This window comes from Parathielavia appendiculata (assembly GCF_033297405.1).
Source record: "Parathielavia appendiculata strain CBS 731.68 unplaced genomic scaffold N657scaffold_35, whole genome shotgun sequence".
In the NCBI taxonomy this organism is placed as follows: Eukaryota; Fungi; Ascomycota; class Sordariomycetes; order Sordariales; family Chaetomiaceae; genus Parathielavia; species Parathielavia appendiculata.
Window position 1 is genome coordinate 106,076 of NW_026944254.1, and position 20,489 is coordinate 126,564.

At 54.4% G+C, this 20,489-nt stretch overlaps 7 protein-coding genes across 7 annotated transcripts; 4 read left to right on the plus strand and 3 right to left on the minus strand.

Annotated features, from left to right (window-relative positions):
* Positions 1-546, plus strand: N657DRAFT_324950 (uncharacterized protein). Its single transcript, XM_062786818.1, has one exon. The coding sequence runs from the start codon at positions 139-141 to the stop codon at positions 436-438; it is 300 nt and encodes a 99-aa protein (XP_062642693.1). The 5' UTR covers positions 1-138; the 3' UTR covers positions 439-546.
* Positions 547-966: 420 nt separating this feature from the next.
* Positions 967-3,033, plus strand: N657DRAFT_650801 (Aldo/keto reductase). The gene is made up of 3 exons (XM_062794024.1): positions 967-2,363; positions 2,441-2,617; positions 2,679-3,033. The coding sequence occupies exons 1-2, from the start codon at positions 1,455-1,457 to the stop codon at positions 2,615-2,617; spliced, it is 1,086 nt and encodes a 361-aa protein (XP_062642694.1). The 5' UTR covers positions 967-1,454; the 3' UTR covers positions 2,679-3,033.
* Positions 3,034-3,309: 276 nt separating this feature from the next.
* Positions 3,310-3,799, plus strand: N657DRAFT_650806 (uncharacterized protein; the record flags this gene model as incomplete). The annotated part of the gene is made up of 2 exons (XM_062794025.1): positions 3,310-3,408; positions 3,624-3,799. Coding segments are annotated over 2 exons (162 nt in total), but the record flags the coding sequence as incomplete, so codon positions are not given.
* Positions 3,800-5,561: 1,762 nt separating this feature from the next.
* Positions 5,562-6,107, minus strand: N657DRAFT_684867 (uncharacterized protein; the record flags this gene model as incomplete). The annotated part of the gene is made up of 1 exon (XM_062796726.1): positions 5,562-6,107. One exon carries the CDS (start codon positions 6,105-6,107, stop codon positions 5,562-5,564), a length of 546 nt encoding a protein of 181 aa, XP_062642696.1.
* Positions 6,108-7,338: 1,231 nt separating this feature from the next.
* On the minus strand, positions 7,339-8,793 carry N657DRAFT_605442 (UBC-like protein). The gene is made up of 3 exons (XM_062790189.1): positions 8,558-8,793; positions 8,403-8,482; positions 7,339-8,341 (listed from the first exon to the last, which is right to left on the minus strand). The coding sequence occupies exons 1-3, from the start codon at positions 8,582-8,584 to the stop codon at positions 7,639-7,641; spliced, it is 810 nt and encodes a 269-aa protein (XP_062642697.1). The 5' UTR covers positions 8,585-8,793; the 3' UTR covers positions 7,339-7,638.
* A 356-nt stretch (positions 8,794-9,149) lies between these two features.
* On the plus strand, positions 9,150-10,987 carry N657DRAFT_582761 (uncharacterized protein; the record flags this gene model as incomplete). The annotated part of the gene is made up of 4 exons (XM_062789634.1): positions 9,150-9,182; positions 9,310-9,381; positions 9,460-9,646; positions 9,723-10,987. The coding sequence occupies 4 exons, from the start codon at positions 9,150-9,152 to the stop codon at positions 10,985-10,987; spliced, it is 1,557 nt and encodes a 518-aa protein (XP_062642698.1).
* A 475-nt stretch (positions 10,988-11,462) lies between these two features.
* Positions 11,463-16,215, minus strand: N657DRAFT_684870 (uncharacterized protein; the record flags this gene model as incomplete). Its single annotated transcript, XM_062796727.1, has 3 exons — positions 11,463-11,565; positions 11,640-15,381; positions 15,438-16,215. 3 exons carry the CDS (start codon positions 16,213-16,215, stop codon positions 11,463-11,465), a joined length of 4,623 nt encoding a protein of 1,540 aa, XP_062642699.1.
* Positions 16,216-20,489: the final 4,274 nt, after the last annotated feature.

The following is a 20,489-nucleotide window of genomic DNA, read 5'->3' on the forward strand; positions in this document are numbered from 1 at the left end:
AAATCAGCTCTGTTGGAAAGCTCTCGTACGAAAGGCTCTACACGGGACGCTTACCAAGATTTCTATGAGAGGCTGGAGTTCCATATTCGCGATAAGAACATCGTACCCGCGAATATCGCCAACCTTGACGAGCATGGCATGCAGGAGCTCGAAACTACGGCCGGCACAGTCATTGGCAGTTCCCTTACAAACAGGGCTTATACAACTAGCTCTGATACAACTACATGGGTTACTGTCCTTGAGTGTGGCACTGCAGAGGGGGTAAGACTATCGCCAACCGTTGTCACGGCGGGACAGGCGCACAATCCAATGACAATTGTATTCGGGCTAAACTACAGTCTAAGCTCTATTCCGTCAGGTACGGGCAGGCTTGATTGTCAAGACGTAGCTCGAGGAGCTACGAACAGATCTCGCGGCAGCGAGGTGCAGAATATTTAACCCACAGGGGCCCGTGGTTTCCACATGCCGGGTTCCACCCGTGGGTCCTAGCAGGCACGGCGCAATCGCCGTGACAGTACGCTAGCGCTGACCGGATGCACTTTGAGTATACCTCTCGTGCTTTGGCTGGTCCTAGGCCCTATGTTTTCGCCGTAATCCTTGACAAAGCGTAGCTCTGTGTTTTCAGCTTCCGCTCTACCGCTCTCTACTAATAAGTAGATTAAGGTTAGATTATATATAGTTGTTCGATGTAGGTATCTCTCAAGGAAGTCGAGGTTGGGGTTAGGCTTGGTAGAGTGAGTAGGGCTATGGTCTAGGAGGTTAAGTGTAACGGGCTGGGCCCGAGATGGGCCTTGATGACCCTCGGCCAGCTCTCGTACAAGCACGGTCCACCAAACCCCCTGGATGAAGCTATTCCCACTTGACCCACAGTGTCGAACCTTCTAGCAGCGCATACCTGTGAGGATAAATTGGTTCTCGAGCTACTAGAGTCTCACATCTCTTCTTTCATTCCCCAAGTTCAGTGTGCTCGTAGAGTCGTCATCAGCTAGTTGCAATATACTACCTGAGACCGTTACATCAAGCGGGTATAGTCCGAAAAGACCGCTTCGATAAAATATGTATGTACCGGATTTGGGACTGAAGGCAGCAATACCGGTACAACTCAGGCCCTGAGACTTCCTTGCGCACCCACGGAAATTCAGGTCCGACACACACGTCGGCAAGCGAGTGCCCTTCTGCAGCTAATAGTAGAGAAAACTCCACACTTACACTGTGTTCGTCAAGCCAGGAATACCACCTGGACTCAACTCTTACCGCCTTTTATCCCCGCAGCGGGGTAACATTGTGGTGGTCATCACGCAGCTCGCTCGTCGCTACCACGCATATAACCCCTCGCGCAAGTTTTAGAAGTCTTGAGATTCTCAAGTTGACCACCCGGAAGCAAGAGAATCAAAAGGACCCATCAACCTACCTCAACAAAGTCAAACCTAGAACCATCCTGTTTAGCTGGCAAGATGGCGGCGCCCCCCATGCCCCTTGGGCTCAAAACCTCACTTGAAAACACCAAATGCGAGTACCGACGGCTGGGAAACAGCGGGCTCCGCATCTCGGTGCCCATCTTTGGCTGTATGAGCTTCGGCGACCCCAGGACGCTGGATTGGGCCATCGGCGAGGAGGAGGCGCTGCCCCTGCTGAAAGCAGCCTACGATCGGGGCCTCAACACGTGGGACACGGCCAACCAGTACTCGAACGGCGCTTCGGAAATCATCGTCGGCAAGGCCCTCAAGAAGTACAACATCCCGCGCGAAAAGGTCGTCATCATGACTAAGTGCTATTTCCCCGTCGGCGAGGAGCCCGAGCTGCGCGCCTTTTTCTTCATGAACCAGCTCAAGGAGTCCAAGGACTACGTCAACCACCTGGGCCTGTCGCGCGCCGCCATCTTCCACCAGGTCGACGCCTCGCTCCGGCGCCTCGGCACTGACTACATCGACGTGCTGCAGATTCACCGCTTCGACCGGGACACGCCTGTCGAGGAGACCATGGGGGCGCTGCACGACCTCGTGCAGTCCGGGAAAGTGCGCTACCTCGGCGCCAGCAGCATGTGGGCGACGCAGTTTGCCCGCATGCAGTTCTGCGCCGAGCGCAACGGCTGGACAAAGTTTGTCAGCATGCAGAACCACTACAACCTGCTGTACCGCGAGGAGGAGCGCGAAATGAACCGGTTCTGTAACGACACGGGCGTCGGCTTGATCCCGTGGGCGCCGCTCTGCAGGGGACATCTGGCTCGCCGCCCGGAGCAGTTCGGCACGACCAAACGGAGTAAGGGGGAGAAGGACAACCAGCCCGGAACGCACGGGACGGTCGAACCTGACTTGACCATCATCAAGCGGGCTGTGGAGATTGCGGATAAGCATGAGTGGCCGGTGAGTTCACTAGCTACTACCTTGGCCATTGACATTAATGTTTAGTCAGAAAGGGGGGTCCGCTAACCTCGCGACAGATCTCTCATGTGGCTCTGGCCTGGATCAACAAGCGCGTCACCAGTCCCATTATTGGGTTTAGCAGCGTCGAGAGACTGGAGGAAGCTATCTCGGCGAAGGGGAAAGTGTTGACGGAGGACGAGGAGAAGTACCTCGAAGAATTGTACCAGCCCAAGCCAATCTGGGGCCATTCTTAGGTATGGTGATGTGTGGCATCATTGGGATATTCAATTTAAACGCTCACTAGACTTGGAGTAGCAGTAGGTACAGTGGGGGTTCAAAAGTATCCGACCACCCTACATCGATTTAACGCGGTCGTGACTCGCGTCCTCCCCTTCCCAACTTCCGAACCACCATAGTTCGATATCATGAAGCTCAATTTGGCTGATTTCGTTGCCAGTTTAACCGCCGGTCGTGGGAGGTTACAGGAGCTATCTCCAGGAGCACGTACAGCTATTTGCACCCTCGTTGCAGCTGGCCAAAGCGAACGCGCCGTCGCCCAGCTCTTTCGCGTCTCCCGCGATACTGTCGCCCGTTATATTGAGCACTAGAAAAGTCACCAAACCTTCGAAGCCCAGCCTCGTACCGGCCGTCCTCCAGCCCTAACTCGAAGGTAGAAGCCATGTATCATTTCACTCGTTAAAAAAACCGATCCGTCGTAACGAAAGCACTTATCAACGTAACTATGTAAGCAGGTCTCCTACTTAATGATCCGTCGTTGTCTCAAGTACAGTGGGGTTCCAAAAGTCTGTTATGTACCACCCCACCCACTTTACGCGTCTCCTCGACACGTCTACCACCATCCTCGAATTTTCACACGACTATAACTTCCCTAATTGGCACTCGATTTGACCGATTTAGGCCGCATCTTAACGGCTGATCGCAAGAACACGAGGAATTGAGCCCTGCTGCACGTGCAGCCATTTGTGGTGCGGTCGTAGCTGGGGTTAGCCAATGCACCGTGGTAGCCGTGTTCGGCGTATCGCATGTTGTTGGAAAGTCAACAGCCACGGATTGACCGCACCGTAGTAATCGAGTACCAAAAGATGGGCAACCACTCAACTGATGATGATGTTGCTGTCTGTGTTCTTCCAGAAGTTCCCTGCCTGTTCCTGATTTTGAGAATCCTGGTGCCAAGCCATTAGTCACACCTGAACTGCCCTCTCTGACCACCTGCCAAATTCAACACATGTTGTGTCCAAGACTATTCAACGCTTTACAACTACTATATCCTTCGATTCCAAGCTGAGGATCGGCCGGCCTTAGGTCCTTACTCGACGAGAGAAGCAGTATATTGTCCAGGTAGCCAAGCGCAATACCCGGCTTATATATAAACCGCTCCTTAAGGTCCTAGACCAGAAGGTGTCAAGCTCGACAGTCCGTCATGCTCTCCGCGAGTACAATTATCAAAAATGAGGAGCATTGAAGCGAATACCACTTACAATCGAGGTAGCAAAGGACCGGTATACGTTCGTATATCATGCGTTGGAAAATATCGAAGATCTCCTTTTGTAACGGTCCCAGGAGTATATTACAACTATGTCACAAATGAACCAACGAGAGTCAACAACGGCGGCTTACTTACAGAAGCCAGTGGGGAACGTAGGACGTTCCGAGCCAATCACTTAGGACCAATCGGAACGAGTACTAGAGGTGCTCCAGAGAGCTCTCAGGAGCATGAGAGAGCACCAGTGCAAGGCCAATCAGAGGACGCTCTAAGAGGCTCTCGAGAGCACCATAGAGCATTGGCTCTAGGTGGCTCTAGAGAGCACGAGAGAGCAACCAAATGCATCTAGTATATAGTCACTCGTTCTGGAGGACTCTGGGAGTTCTCCAGTAAGCAACTCAAGTGCAAGATTGTCAGTACCCTTGGACATTGCTTGTTGTGAACCCTTTGGCTTCACCGAACCTCACCCCGTTGTCAAGTATAACCTTCAGGAGTCCCTTTCAGAAGTTGGGGCTTTGAGATTCGTCACAAACTAGCTGGTGACGACTCTACGAGTTTGTCTCGAATGGAGAGAGAAGAAGAAAAGAGAGTGAAACACTATGCAAGATACCTGCCGTCTTATCCTCCACATCCTTGGCCTGTGCGCCGATATCGAACAAGATAGAAGTCCACCGAATCTCGAGTCTTGGCCGAGAGTTTGCCGAGGCCTTTACGGGCTCAGCCCGTTACACTGGCCGAGGGTCACCGAGGCCCATCTCGGGCCCAGCCCGTTACACACGTTTGGGCAGTTCTGAAGCGGAACCTACGGAAAATGTTCCTAGAATTATAGACTCTAAAGCAAAACGTCTTGAATATCGAGAGGTTCAAAGAGTGCCTGCGTGTGGCGTAGGATGCTATCCTACAGGCGTTGATCGATAAGTAATCAACGGAATGCCGAACCTGCTAGTTGTAGTTAGGAAAGCCAAGGGTTGGTATACGAATATTGATGCCCTAGGCCTAGGCTTTTAACAATGCCCATCTTTTTCTGTCCGACTTTGCAGTGTTGAGATATCCTGTGTTAAAGCTCAAGGTATGTAATGTGGGTGGCTGGGAGAATGTAGAGTAGTGTGACGAATCTCAAAGCCCCAACTTCTGAAAGGGACTCCTGAAGGTTATAGCTTTGACAACGGGGTGAGGTTCGGTGAAGCCAAAGGGTTCACAACGAGCAATGTCCAAAGGTACTGACAATCTTGCACTTGAGTTGCTTACTGGAGAACTCCCAGAGTCCTCTAGAACGAGTGACTATATACTTGGTAGAGCGTTCATGATCGCCCATTATCGCAGTCTACCATAAGCTATCCTTGATCGCCTTGGGTAGCCAGCTACCCAAGTCTACCCTTGATCGCCCGGCCCCCACGGCTACCGTGTGGGCCTCGTGCGGTTCCTGCAGTTCTGTCTTGTGCCCCACTGGGCCTGTACATATGGTTGGTTCGTGACAAGTAGCCGGATACTTTTGCACCCTCACTGTAATATAGATATGGACCAGATCGCGTTCGTAACGAGATCAACCTGAGAAGGCAGCGTTCATCTCCGCGTGTTATCACGAGACTCTATATCTCGTATGCAGAAACTTTTGACACTCTAGGCTACTCATCTTACATTATTTGGTAATCACTACGGACTGGGACTTGTTCCAGAGTCATGCCACATGACGCTCACTTCCCCGAGGACTCGCTGCTCGGCTCCTTCTCCCCATCTTTTTGCATCCTCCTTTCATGATACTTGATATCAAGATCCAACGGCCTACCGGGGCACGGCACGCCCCTGCGGGATTGCGGCTCCCACGTCTCGACGGCCTCACCAAATTCATTGAGCATGACACAGGTGCAGCCGGGCAGCCGACTCTCGATGTTCCGCTCATGGATAGCGTCTTGGTAGACGTAGGCGTGGACGCAAGTGTGGTTTCCCAGCCCGGAGAAGTTGGAGTTGTATTCGCTGTGGCCGTAGGTGGTCTTGTTGCGGCACCACCACTTGCAGCACCGCATCGAGACCGGGATCATCCTGTTGGGGTACAGGTTCTTGCCGCCGAGGTCGTGGATCTCCTGCTTGTACTTGTTGAGAATGGCCGTCTCCTCGTTGACCACGTACTGGCAGCCGTCTACGCTGCATTTCGTGCCCAGGAGGGACTCCCCGCGCTTGGATGACAGGCGGTCGTGGAGAGATCTCGGTGTGTTTGATGTTTGGGTGATTGCTGACGACATCGTCTCCGTCCTCTGGGTTCTTGGCGGGACATTTGTGCCGCCAGTAATGAGCTGTGACGTTTGGGTTCCCCATGCTGTCATATTTGCTGTGGACTGTGTGTTGATGATGTTGTGACCCGGCTGGCTGGCGGTTCCAGTGCTAGGCGAAATCCGGTGAACGGAATAATAGCACATATCCGCCTTTGATGGACTTGGAGGCCTTACTACGCTTTTTATTGCAATACCAAGAAAGAAACCAACGTTGAATCATGGAAACCGCTGGAGGCAGCGTAGTATCTCCTCCTAAGCAATGCAGTCTGACCCTGGTTTATACATTAGCGTGGCACATGGCAGGGCACTAGACGTAAACAGGATCAAAGAAAGGAATGTAAGAAAAGCAGGGAATAGATGGAATATAAGGACAAAGTTGAAGAGGAGAGAGAGAAGAGAAAGAGAAAAAGGAGAGAAAGACAGAAAGACAGAAAGACAGAAAGACAGAAAGACAGAAAGACAGAAAGACAGAAAGACAGAAAGACAGAAAGACAGAAAGAAAGAATGGAGTCATAGAGATCCTGGCGGTGGTGAGCAATAGTCGATAGATATAGGGGGTATTACCCGAGAGCAACAACGACCTAGGGTAAGACGGAAGTCGCGAAAATGTCCCGATGGTGCATTGTTTGATCACCTCACATGGATGTATTTGTCGAGGGCCTGCTTGCAGGTTCCACGTTCCTTTCTCTCCGTGGCCGTTCTTGCTCTTGCCCATTCAGAAGGCAGTGTTCCCGGAGACGAGCGGTGAGAATAGAACGCACGGAATCCTACAAACCCCTCCTGTCCTCGGCTTTCCATCCTTCACCAACCTTTTCGGCCTTCGAAAGCTGCGCGTTGTTAATCCAGGTTGAACAGAAACAAAGCGGGAAAGTTGCAAAGAAATCCAGGGCATGGAGATCAAACCCTGTTCTCGGCAGATCGCCAGATCGACCCCACCCCAAACGTTCAGTGACGCGCCGTTGCATGGTTATCGAAGGCAACCCTTTCGAGATAGAGCGTAGAAAAGGGTTCCATGGCGCTTGTGACCGGGCCGTCAGAAACTCAAGACTTGTCTTGATCCATTACGGTGGCAGGTTGACGAGAATACCTCAGAAGTCCCCAGGGAACCATCGTTGACGAGAAACACATGCAAGGCTTAATCAAGTCGCGTGATTCATGCCTTCAGTTGAACTTGTCCGACGCCTCCCTCGCCCATCTTCATGCTGGAGAAAGAAACCTCTATTTTGGTCCATGCGTGGATATGGAATACTAAGCACTGCCTGCTCCGATATAGACAAGAGCGCTGACCAGCAATTGCGTGGGTATGAGACAAGCGTTTCAAATCCATCTCACATCTCAACCGCCGTAAGGCAACTTTCCCTTCTTCTCGGAAACGTCACCCCATCCTGATGAGCAGGTTAAAATAGCCTGGGAAAACTGGACACCCAAAGACCCAATCCGCCTTGCACCTCGCTGGCAGCCGTAAGATCCGCATTATCCGGCTAACACCCTCGCCCAAGACTCAAGAGGTCCCCTCCCCAAGCAGCCTCGCAATCAAAACGTAGACAAATATGATAGCCCCCGCCAGGAACAGCTTATTCCGGAACAGCCACCCTTGCCCGGCGTCTCTCTGCTGGATCACCGCGTCCACCACCGCGTGGGCCTGATGTCCACTACCGGCCGCAATGCCGAGCTGGGGCCCGCACGAGGGGCCGCCCGCCTCGACAATCTTATTCCCCGTCGCCGTGTCGATCTTGTTCTCGCGCATCCACTTCCAGTTCTCCTCGTCCAGTTCGGGCCACTCCGCCCTGAATTTGGCCCCGCCGTCGCCAGCCTTGATGTTGCCCTTGCCGGCGGCACCTGCTCCGTTCTCAGACTTGAGATGGGACCCCCCCCCAGTCGAGTTCCACCACCGCGAGCGCGCCGCGTGGTATTTCCGCTCCGCCTCGCTGGCCGACACGGAGCCCGTCGTCATCTCTTCCGACGTCATGAACGAGAGCAGGCCAATCAGGATGGTCGATACCTCCCAGGCCGGGTTGAAGGAGCGCGGGTGGAAGTCGGAGATGGAGAGGCATAGTCGACTCGAGGGCTGGAATCGGCCCGAGGGCGTGTGCATTCGGATCGCCGGCGGCGCGAACGGGTAGTTTGGAGGGAACATGAGCGTGCCCCAGTACTGGCCCCCGTGATAGGATGTGTTCTCGGGTCCTGTGATGATGTAGTGCCATCTGCGGGGTGTGCTTGTGTCAGCGCGCAATAACGAATTGGGTGCTTCGAGCGATGTCTTACTCGAGAATGTTTGCTTCTGAGGGGTGTGCTGTGATGTAGGGTGGCGGGTTCTCGGTGATGCTCTTGTATTCGCGCGTCAACTGTGGACAGCAAAAAGATGGTTAGTTATCTACCGCCTGTTGCTACGGCTGCTATGAGCGGTTCGTGAGACGTACGCGCTTCTGCGCCGCCCGACTCGCCATGCCGACGAGCCGAAAGTCTCTGGATGTGACGGCGGCTGCGTTGACAAACGGCCAACAAAGGGTCCGATAACGAGGCCGCCGCGTGGTGGAAGCTGGGAAGAAGGAAAGGAAAATGATATGAGTGGAAGCGGAAACGAAGTCAGTAGTAAATCGCTGAATTGAGCTCGTATCGCGTGGTGATAAGTGGGAAGCAGAAGAGTTAAATGGAGGCAGCTGAAAGTCAAGGGACCAGTCTCTTCAGTTGATTGTCAGTCGTGAGTCGTCAGCCCAGATATGCAGACCGACCTTGGTAAGTACAGTACCTTGTTACATTGTTCCTGCTGTACGGATCTACGGAGTATCCGTAAGGCACCCCCGTCCATTGAGTGGAGCCCCTCCTGGGGATAGAAATTGTGGGGCCACCGCAGTCGTTTTGTCCAATGTCGGGTCCAAACGTCAGGGACCGGCACCACCCGAGTCCTGACCGAAGCTGGAAGTTAAGCAAAATTCGGGGCAACCTATCCCCGGACCTGAAGGCAATCCTCCTCAACTTGCAATCGCCCCCATTACGGCGAGGGACACATCAATGGCCGCCTCTCTTGGCTTCGGCGGCAGTAACGTAAGGACCACCTGGCTTTCTAATTCTTTTCTTTTATGCGGTCTGGCGACTTGTCCAACTCATGCAGCTCCCATGGCCACAAGCAAGCTGTATGAGCTTAGTTTAACTAACTTCGCTCACACATCAGGTCGCCGACAAGGCCAATGCTACCACGAGTTCAAGCATGGCGCAACCTTCTTACCAAGGCCCTGCCCAAATGGTACAACCCAACCTCGACCGATCCCTCCATCGTCTACCTGCACTTGCGGTAAGGTGCTAACCTGGTAACCGCCACCAGCTCGATGAGCACCTCCTGACCCCAGCTTCCATAAGTTCCCTCGAGGTCCATGGCGCCACCAACACCAGGAGAAGCTTGCTTGACCACATCCTCAAGGCCGTGGTGGAAGAAAACGCTCATGCCGGAACCACCCTGGGCCAGGTCCTCGACCGTGTCGGCGTAGCCACTAAAAAGATGGCCCGTTTCGGTGCGCACACCCCGCTCTAACATGTGAAGTTGCTCTGTGCATGCTCCGTGTTGACACATTAGCTACTCTAAAAAAGACATTTTCAAGGAGGAAGGATTCCGTGTGTTTCTGTCTGAGGCTCCGCGTCCCGAGTCAAACCCCCTCACCGACCGAACCGACCTCGACATCTCGATCCGTGTGAAGGAGAAGCCGCGCTGGGCTTTTAGCGCCGGCACCGACTTTGGCAACGCCGAAGGCTCCGCCTACACCAACGCCGTAGCACGCAACATCTTTGGCGGCGCGGAGACCCTCTCCGTCAACGCGAGTACCGGCACCCGGACTCGCTCAGCCTACAACGCCACTTTCTCCACGCCAGTAAATGGCAACCCCGACCTCCGGCTGTCGGTGGAAGCTCTTCGCTCGGCTACCCAAAAACCGTGGGCGTCGCACGAAGAGCAGCTGACGGGCGGGAATTTGCGGCTCGCCTGGCTGACCGACAACAGCGACAGCCACGCCCTGTCGTACTCGAGCGTGTGGCGCCAACTCACCGGCCTGGCCGCCACCGCATCACCCACGGTCCGCGCCGACACAGGCGACTCCCTCAAGAGCTCCGTCACACACACATTCACCCGCGACCGCCGCGACAATCCGATGCTGCCGCAATCAGGCTACCTCCTCCGCACCATCTCCGAGCTCGCCGGCTGGGGCCCCTTGAACGGCGACGTCGCCTTCGCCAAGACGGAACTCGAGGCCTCAGGCGCGCTGTCCCTATCCCTTCCCGGCCTAACATCCTCCTCCTCCAAGCAGCCGGGCATCTCCATCGGCGGCGGCCTCCGCCTGGGTCTCCTATACCCGCTCCCCATCGGCAGCTACTCCCCCCTCTCGGGATGCGCCCAACCAAGCCGCATCAGCGACCGCTTCCAGCTCGGCGGGCCTACCGACGTGAGAGGGTTCAAGCTCGGCGGGCTGGGCCCGCACGACGGTGTAGATTCCGTGGGCGGCGACGTCTATGCCGCTGGTGGCGTCAATGCGCTGATCCCGCTGCCGCGCACAGGGCCCGACTCTCCGCTGAGGCTGCAGCTGTTTGCTAACGCGGGCCGGTTGGTGGCGCTCAACGCCAAACACAGTGAAGAGAAGGCGAGGGAAGGCCTGGCCATGGACTCGGCAACTGTCTTCAGGGGCGTCAAGTCGGCTGTGGGGGAGCTCGCGAATGGGCTGCCCAGTCTGGCTGCGGGGTTCGGGCTGGTGTATGCTCATCCCGTAGCCCGGTTTGAGCTCAATTTCAGCTTGCCACTTGTCTTGCGGAGGGGTGAGGAAGGGCGGAAGGGATTGCAGGTTGGTGTGGGCATCAACTTCCTTTAGAGTTAGTCGTTGTGTGTTGTGATGGATCGATCATTCATCACTTTTGTATAGAAGCTGTACAGGTACCAACAAGGCTTTATGACTCCAGAACGGGCTTGGCAGTCACGAAGCACCCACTTATTTACTACGGCAAATGGCCACCTCATCTGATTTGAACATTCAACGTCCCGTGACGGGATCGGAATCTATTTGTGAAGCAAGGTAATATGCACAGCATCGCCGGCACCCTGGGATCTGGTCTAGACATTATGAAGGAACAGAGAAAACAATGGTAAGTACAGAGCTTTGTATGTGGTCGGTGAGATGCAAAAATATCTAACATGAAATGGAAGGAAAATCGCTGTGCAAATGGCTTAAAGTGATGGAGAGGGATGGGATATGTAAGGTCATCAATGCCATGACCGACATCAGATGGGGAAGACGATGGCGTCGTCCCATCACGAATCCCCGTCACGGGAGGTCAAAACCAGAATTTTTAATCCTGCTTCTTCTTCCCAAGTTTCTTCTTGGGAACTCTGACAAGCCAGTACAAGCCCAGAGCGGCGAGGATGTTGAAGATGATGTATGCCCAAAGAATGCTGTGAGACAAAATTAGTGTTAAGGTCCGCGCAATCTAGCAGGCGAGAGCCGGGGGCAGGGAGAGGACACATACCCAAAGTTGCGCCACCTGTCATCGTAACTGGACTGGACGCTCGCCAGGAACACGTTGGTCTTGCTGATGGTGCAGTACGAGCACATGGTGGTGTTGGCCGTATCCTCGAGGTATCCGTAGAACTGCGAGATATAGGGCGCCATGTACTCGCCGCAGCTGAGGCCGTCGGGCGGGGCAAAGTGGAGGAACTCGTTGGCGGCGCAGACGACGTCGGTGTTGGCCACGGCCGTCGATAGCATGGCGCTGACGAGATAGGTGAAGGGGCTGACCCGGTACATGAAGATCCAGAACCGGGGCATGGTGTCGGGCGTGGCGAGGACACCGCAGAAGATCAGGCACAGCGAGAAGAGCAGGTTGGCAATGTTGCCGCCAGCCTCGGCCGTCTCGAAGCCTGCGATGATGAAGTCGGTGAAGGTCGAGGTGAAGAGCAGGAAGGCCACGAGGAGCAGGAACATGAGGCCGCCGCGCTCGGCCGTCTGGCCGGCGGCCGAGGCGTTATTCTGGAGACCGACGGGATAGTACCAGCAGACGTACATGAGTGCGGCCATCAGCGTGTTCCACGGCAGCTCGACAATAATCTGCGACAGCATGAAGACCTTCCAGCCGTACACCTTAGAGGGCCGCTCGCGGACCTCGTACAGCGAGCGCTGAACGACAAAGTGCGGCATGGTCTGCTGGACAAGCTGGCCGAAGATGGTCAGGATGTTGAAGATAGCAAACATCTGGTTCTGCAGGCCCTGGATCGTGTTGGGAGCATTGTAGAAGACGAAACCGATGAAGAGCGCAACAAGGACGCACAGGGCAGTCTTGGAGTAAATGTAGGACGGCGTGCGCCAGTACTGCTGGAAGACACGGTGCGTGACGTGGATGAGCTGCTGCCAGAAGGGGGCGGCGAATTCGCGGTAGCTGCCGGGGTCCTCGGTGATCGGGTTCGACTCCTTCACGTCACGCTTGAGGCGCTGCAGTTCGTCTTGGACAGCGGCGTATTCAGGGCTCTCACGCCACGTCATGTGCCAATCGATGTCGCTGTGGCTTCCAGGAGCGGCGCCAATAACCTCAAGCATCCACTCGGCCGGGTTCGCCTGCTCAGGACAAGGGAAACCGCCGTTGCGCTCAAAGTACGACGTCATGGTTTTGGAGTTCTTGCCGATATCGCCAAAATAGACCGTCTTGCCGCCCTTTGCCAAGAAGAGGAGCCTGTCGAAGCGCTGGAAGAGCATGGCGGACGGCTGATGGATAGTGCAAAGGATGGCTTGGCCGCTCTTGGTCAGCTTCTCGAGCAAGTCCAGGATGGCCCACGAGGTCTGGCTGTCGAGACCAGAAGTCGGCTCGTCGACGAACAAGAGCAAAGGGGGCTTGGCAGCCAACTCAACACCGATTGTAAGACGTTTTCTCTGCTCCACATTGAGACCTTCGCCGGGAACTCCAATGACGGCGTCGGCGTATTCCTCCATCTCCAGGAGCCTGATGACCTCGTCGACATACGCAAGTTTCTCCTCGCGGGGAACATGAGCGGGCTGGCGAAGGAGTGCACTGAAGTTCAGGGCCTCGCGAACAGTCGTCGTTTGGAGATGTAGATCCTGCTGTTGGACATATCCGGTCTTGCGCTGGAAAGACGTATCTCTGGGACGGCCATCGACAAGCATCTCGCCAGTGATGACGCCCATGGAGGTTCTGTCGGCCAAGCAGTCGAGAAGCGTCGTTTTACCAGCGCCCGAGACACCCATCAGAGCGGTCAGGGTGCCCGGTTTCACCCAGCCGTCGACATGATCCAGGATTTGTCGCGTCTCGCCCTTAACCTTGACCTCGTAGCAAACATTGTTCCAATGGAAGACGCTCGTCTGTTTCTGCAGCATGCCACCCTCCTTGTCGGACGAGTGGCCGTCCGAAACATGGCCGTTGGCAGCCTCGGCGACGGGACCAGCCAGTGGTATTCCGCCGGACTCGGCGTCGCCCTTGTTCTCCTTGAACGAGGCCGGCTTGTGGCCGCGGCGGAAGACCAGGACTTCGCCCTTGCTCTTCTTGGCCGCAACGTTCTCGGCAGCGAACATGTAAAAGGCGAGGAACCCGATCATGAAAGCAATGATGATGCCAAAGTTGCGCCATTTATTCTCATGGTAGTACCGGAAAGCGGTGTTGATGTAGTCATCGCCATTGACGACGCCCAACCCGGCGACGGAGCCAACGGCTGAGCAGACTCTGTTTGTGGGTCCGACCTTCTCGTATCCGGGGAAGCTGGGGCTCGGAACGAACTGGCTGCATTCAAAGGTGCGGCCGTGAAACTCATTGACCATCAGGGACTCGAAGGCATACGCCAGGGGATCAATGTAGTTGATCCAACGGCACCAACCCAGCATGTAGTCGATGGGGATAACGAAACCGGTGAAGATGATGAGGGCGAGGATAATGACAGCAGCCGGTACCATGGCCTGAGACAGGGTTCTTGACGAGCTGGCGATCGTCCGGAACATCATGGACATGGTCATGACGGTGAAGAATGAGATGAGCAGGAAGAAGAAGAAAGCACCGGCTTCGCGGCGCAGATTGGTCATGAAATAGAGGGTGATGTTGAAAACAATGGTGTTCGCGATCTTGTACGGCATGTCGCACAACATAGACGCCACAGCTTCGGCGGACGGGTGGTAGAGGGCATAGCGATCATGCTTCTCGACAATGGGACGCTGGGCGTACAGGGTGAGGATCTCGAGGGCGCTGGCGAATGCGTTCATCAAGCAGGCGAAGAACAACAGGGCGCCTCGCTGGTAGAAGCTGGACGTGGTGGGTTTCAGGTCGAAGAAGACGCTCGAGATGATCAAGGCCATGATGAAATTGCCGATCAGGGCACCGAGACTCAAGCTCGGATCGCCAATCAGTCGCCTCCAACCACGCCAAAGGCAGAGGTTAACCTGCTGCATGTACGAGAGGGTGAAGGGCGACCTGAGTCGCTGAGACTTGGCCTGCTGTGCTCTCTTGGAAGCGCGAAATGCCTCGGCGTCGGGCCCATTGATGGGGTGGCTCTGCTTGTACACCTCAATCTCGGCCAGCAGAGCCTTGTATTCTGCACTGTTCTTCCAGGCGGCGGCAAACTCATCGGGGGTGCGCGGTGCCTTGGCTTCAAAACCGGGGCGCACGATGCGTTCATGTGGGCTTGTCATCGACGTGAGGAAGTCGGGCGTCGTCTGGCGAGAGGGGCATTCAAAACCCAAATTAATGAAGTACTGCTTGGCGTCGCTGGCCCTTCCGAAGAAGATCTGGCGGCCTTCGTACAGCACAAGGGCCTTGTCGAAAAGATCGTAGGCGCTCTGAGGCGCCTGATAGATGGACACGCAAGCTGTGCTGCCGAACAGCTCGGTCTGCAGCCTCAAGGTTTTGCAGAACTCGATGGCATTGGCGCTGTCCAAGCCTCGGGTACTATTGTCCCAGCATTGCAGAGGCGCACCGGACAGGGCCGCCTCAGAGATGGTGACACGTTTCCGTTCACCGCCCGAGACACCACGGATGTACTCGTTGCCAACGCGAGTGTTGATCGTATGGCTGATGCCAAACATAGCCATGACGACGTCTCTTAGATGGTTGGCAAACATCGTTTTGTTAACGCCGGGAGGCAGCTGGCGCGGAGCGCGGGCATGGGCAGCGAAGGTCAACGTGTCGCCAACCGTCAGCTGTGGGAAATGCGTGTCGACCTCGGCAGTGTAGATGGCCTCGCCACGGTGCTGCGTGTGCATCTCCTTGGCCGTCATTCCTGAGTCAAATGTCAGAAATCAATCAGATTTGGAGCCGAGGATTAGCAACACTGACCTTGGTAGTTGAAATACGAGTTTTCATCGACGAAAATGCCATTGTAGTCGCCAGCGATGGTTTTCAAAAATGTCGTGCAGCCCGAGCCTGGAGGTCCCAGGACGACAAGCATCTCGCCCTTGCGGACCAGACCATCAAAGTCGCGCAGAATATCGATGCGACGCTTCCCGTGGCCAGTAATCCGGCGCACGAGGCCGACGGCCTCCAGCCATACATTGATGACGTCCTTCTGGTAATCCGTCGCAGAGCCGAAGCCGTGCACATTGAGGTTTTGGAAGGCCACGCCTGTGGTACGCATCTGTTGGCCTTCGCCAGCAGTCATTTCGACCACGGCCTTGGCCCAGGCACGGGCGTTGAAATTGGGGCCATTGGGGTTTAACGGCGAAGCCTCGTCGTCCGACGAAACGAAAAAGGGGTTGACGCCAGCTTGGGGACCGGCATTCGACTGGTTGGTGAACTTCCTCGCTAGAGCTTGCACGATGCTATGACGGCGCTCCTGCTCAACTGCGTTCTCCGATGCCTCGTCGTCCTCGCCGGCCGTGTCGGTTGCATTGCCTGGTGAAATGTCCTTCTCATAGCGCGAGACATCACCATCGGCAATCTCCGTTACCGATGTGGCACGGGTTCTGGTGCCCTGGTCATTGCGAGCTGGTGATGATGCCGCGGGTGTGACCGCTTGATCTGGGTGTTCGCGCGTCGTCTGCCGGGCGAGCGGCGACCCGGTCGTCTGGGCCGTCAGGTCGTAGTTCCCGAAGGAACCCGTCCCCGTGAAGGACATCGGATCGTCGGTCGGGCTGATGCACAACCACGTGTCGCGGTGAATTGGCCGTGCAGCCTAAATGGTGCGGAATATGCCGTTTTGCGGGGCCGCTGTGCGACCGAGCTTCAAACACCTGCACGCAGATCTGGAAATGCGAAGATGAAACTGTCGAAATTAAAGTCGGATCAATGGTGAACTGGGTAGGAGGAATGAGCGGCACGAAATAGAAAGCCGAGGGGACGGAGTCACGCTGGGAATACCAGAGACCACAATCCAACGACAGCCAACAATCAAACAATAAAAATGGCGGTTGCCCCTGAGAAATTTGGCGGTCGTTTGGGCTATAAAAAGAGGCATGGGGAGACGGGGTTTTCGCAGGCCCCGAGTGGAGTCCAAACCGTGCAGGAAGGATGGCGCAGTCCAAGAGCACCGCGCCGGGGTCCGGGAGCGTTGCGCGAACCCTTCCAAACGCCCCGACAAGCGAAAAAGTTCCCGAGCAGTGAGCACTTCACAACGAAGAGCTCATTGGTGGTGGAGTCAAAAGCATCATACAGTATTAGCCGACCCCAAGAATTCATGAAAACCTGTAGAAATCGGGAGCCGACACCGTCGACTTCACCCCACCAACCTGGATGTGTCGCACGCCTTCCTCCCCCGCCGGTTCTGGAAATCGGTCGAAAACGACGAGATATGAATCATCTCTAGGGCAAGGTCTCGAAGAAGCTGAATGGTCTTTTCAAAGTCTCAATCTGCGGAGTGAAGAACCTGCCCTCCCTTTGTCTCCCACTGCGTGAAATCTGAGGAATTGGGTTGGAAGATCGTTGACCTGCGGATCCAACTATGTTTGTTCTTGCAAGCGACTTCGAGTATAATCCATTAACGTAGAGTAAGGTCCCTACATGCAAGACGATAAGATCTGTCGACGAGCACGACCTAGGTAAGGTCTTGATGTCAGTAGAGTGAAGGCGCCGCTGAATTCGATGACGCAGATGACAGCCCCATCACTCAGGCAAGATGTTATCACCATGCAGCCTTTCGACGCCACCCCCGAAACCGAAGTTCTGGCCATACACTACACGTGTAAGGGCAATCCTGATCGGGAGCCTTTTATCTCGTCGGGGCTTGGCAGCTTGATTACGGATCCGTACATCCAATAAAGACAGAGCAGAGTGCCAAGGAGCTAGCCGGGTCCATGGCCATCCGAAGCTAGCCCGCGATCCCATATTTCAAGTGGGTCAAGATCGCACTTTTCGGGCTCTCCGAGTGTCCGAGAGCCCGCAACTCTTCGGCCTTCTTCCGTGGCTGGAACCGGACCGTAGTCTTCACCATGATTCTCCGATTTCTGATGTCTTCAACGCTTCGACGATTTGAATTTTTCCCAGATACGAATACGAACTGGCTATCAACTGTCCAGCCCGACTTGGGCCAGATTGTGATGTGTTGGCACAGGTAGTTCTACAAGCGCCTTGGAATTGATTTAGTTGGCTTCTTTACTACCTACATAGGTATCTTGCAAGCCCTGAACAGCCAGGCTCTCGCCTGCATCGTCTCGCGATTCGGACCCAACCTGTACCTGGCCTTTAAAGTATTAATAAGTTCAAAAGAGAAGCTTACTTCCCTCGACATGCACACAGAAGGTGCTGGGACACCGAGCAGCCTCCTTGTGTATAGAATAAGGTAAGGTAGGTTTGATGCCCGACGCTCAGATTTTGCGGGCACGTGCATCGATGTGCCTTGCTTGTGAGAAAACTGCATCCGCGTTGGGTGCTCAATCTTTCATGCAGCGGCAGGCGGGGTAGAGGGGAATGAGGCTGTTAGGTAGAAATAACTGTTGGATTTGGCAGGTGGTCAGAGAGGGCAGTTCAGGGGTACTAATGGCTTGGCGCCAGGATTCTCAGGATCAGGAACAGGCAGGGAACGTCTGGAAGAACGCAGACAGGAACATCATCATCAATTGAGTGGTTGCCCATCTTTTGGTACCCAATTACTACGGTGCGGCACATTCGTGGCTGTTGGCTTTCCAACAACAACCCCTACCTCATAAATCTAGACACATATCCGTACCCTTAACCTTTTTTTAACAAGTTTTCGTGTATAGCCATTCCAAATTCATTATTAGTATTCCTATACCGCTATGCCCTAGGGCTCGCCGGACCCTCTACCACTAATTACAAAGGAAAACTATGCCTGCAAGGCTAGACTAAAAACCTCTGTCTCTCCTATACCAGTCTGAAGTCTTGAATTCACCTACTATAGCGAAAAGAAAGGCGTAGATCACTAACTAGGCTAGCGAACTAGCCTAGTTCTAGCTATGCAGTTAGCTTATACTCTAAGGAGCCTCCTAGAGCATAGTAGCTACCTGATTACCTTCCTAGCAAGCCTTCTCTCTTTGTTTCCCCGCCCGTCGAGAGCCCTATACAGGTCACTCTGCGAGCGTATCTCTATAGCCAGCTAGGTTCTTGGTGTCATGGCATTGGACCGCCGATCCCTAGGTACGTGGCACATTGCGCTTAGCTTCAGGTTCATCCATCCATAGCTTCCTTTCCTCTTTATAGAGCAACGCAGTTATCTTCCTAGACCTACTATGGTTCTGTGCCAGTTTGCTCTATTATAATTTGCCGCCCTGTCGTGCGCTATAGCCACTGAAGCCCTCACGAAGTTGTCCCAGCCAGTTTTACCGTCATGCGACCCGGTGGCCCGAAAACCTTCCTGATGCATCCTGACGCGACCCGAGACCACTGATTCCCAAGCCCACTGCGAACCCCCGGACCACCGAACCTCAAGACCACCGAATCCCAAGACCACCGAATCCCAAGATCACCGAATCCCAAGATCACCGAATCCCAAGACTACTGCGAACCCCGAGATCACCGACCCCACGGCCACAACGAAACAAAAACCTCTAGAAATGGGCGACTCTACGCCCATAGACCCCAGGATTGAGCTCGCGGGCCTCTTCGACAACTGACGATGCCCGAACCTCGCCTACATTAACGCACTCGACTCCTATAGTGACTTCCTCAACTCTATAGAACACTCGATCGATCGCGCTCTTATCGACGAACGAGATGACGCCACATCCCGCGGCAAGGTAGCCGAGGCAAATCTTCAAACTATCGCCAAGGAGCGGGATTTCCTTAAGAAAGTCATTGAGCAACAGTATAAGCTACTGGAAGAGATAGGGAGCTCGAGCGCCATAAGCTCTAGCAAGAGCAAGAAGCGTCTGGCAGCCCACCCCCCTCGAAGTTCGACGCCAGAACAGCGCCTACTATAAAATCCAGGGTCCTACGAGACCTGGGAGTCGAAGATCATAGGTATGTTTGACCGCGACTTGGATTACTTCGACACCCCAAAGCTCCGTATCGGCTATATCGCCGACCAGTGCGATAGGAAAGCTTTTCAGTTCATTTCTGACTATGTCACTGCTTTCCGTAGGAACCTTGATGACCCTAACCTCAAGTTCAACGATCAGCAGGCGATGCTGAAATTCATATGTACTAGTATATTACTACAGACTCTTCACAGTTCGCTAAAGACAAGCTCGATATATTCTTCTAGAAAAACCGCAACTACTGGTCCTAGAAGCAAGAACTGGACGAGCTATTCGTCAAGGCTAAAAAGACCCCTGAGCAGAAGGTCGACCTATTAAAAATCTACATCAACGATAAAATCAAGGATATGTTTGTCACGCTCGACGTTCCCCCTAGGGACAATGATTATTAAGGCTGGTTGAAGAAAGCGGACTGTTTTGCTCGTAACTGTGACGAATCTCAAAGCCCCAACTTCTGAAAGGGACTCCTGAAGGTTATACTTGACAACGGGGTGAGGTTCGGTGAAGCCAAAGGGTTCACAACAAGCAATGTCCAAGGGTACTGACAATCTTGCACTTGAGTTGCTTACTGGAGAACTCCCAGAGTCCTCCAGAACGAGTGACTATATACTAGATGCATTTGGTTGCTCTCTCGTGCTCTCTAGAGCCACCTAGAGCCAATGCTCTATGGTGCTCTCGAGAGCCTCTTAGAGCGTCCTCTGATTGGCCTTGCACTGGTGCTCTCTCATGCTCCTGAGAGCTCTCTGGAGCACCTCTAGGACTCGTTCCGATTGGTCCTAAGTGATTGGCTCGAAACGTCCTACGTTCCCCACTGGCTTCTGTAAGTAAGCCGCCGTTGTTGACTCTCGTTGGTTCATTTGTGACACCGAACCACCGTTTGATGCCGTTCGCCGGACGGAGCGCACTGAAAACGGCTACCACATCAGCAGGCCCCGAAAACAAAGCAATGGAAACATTTCCA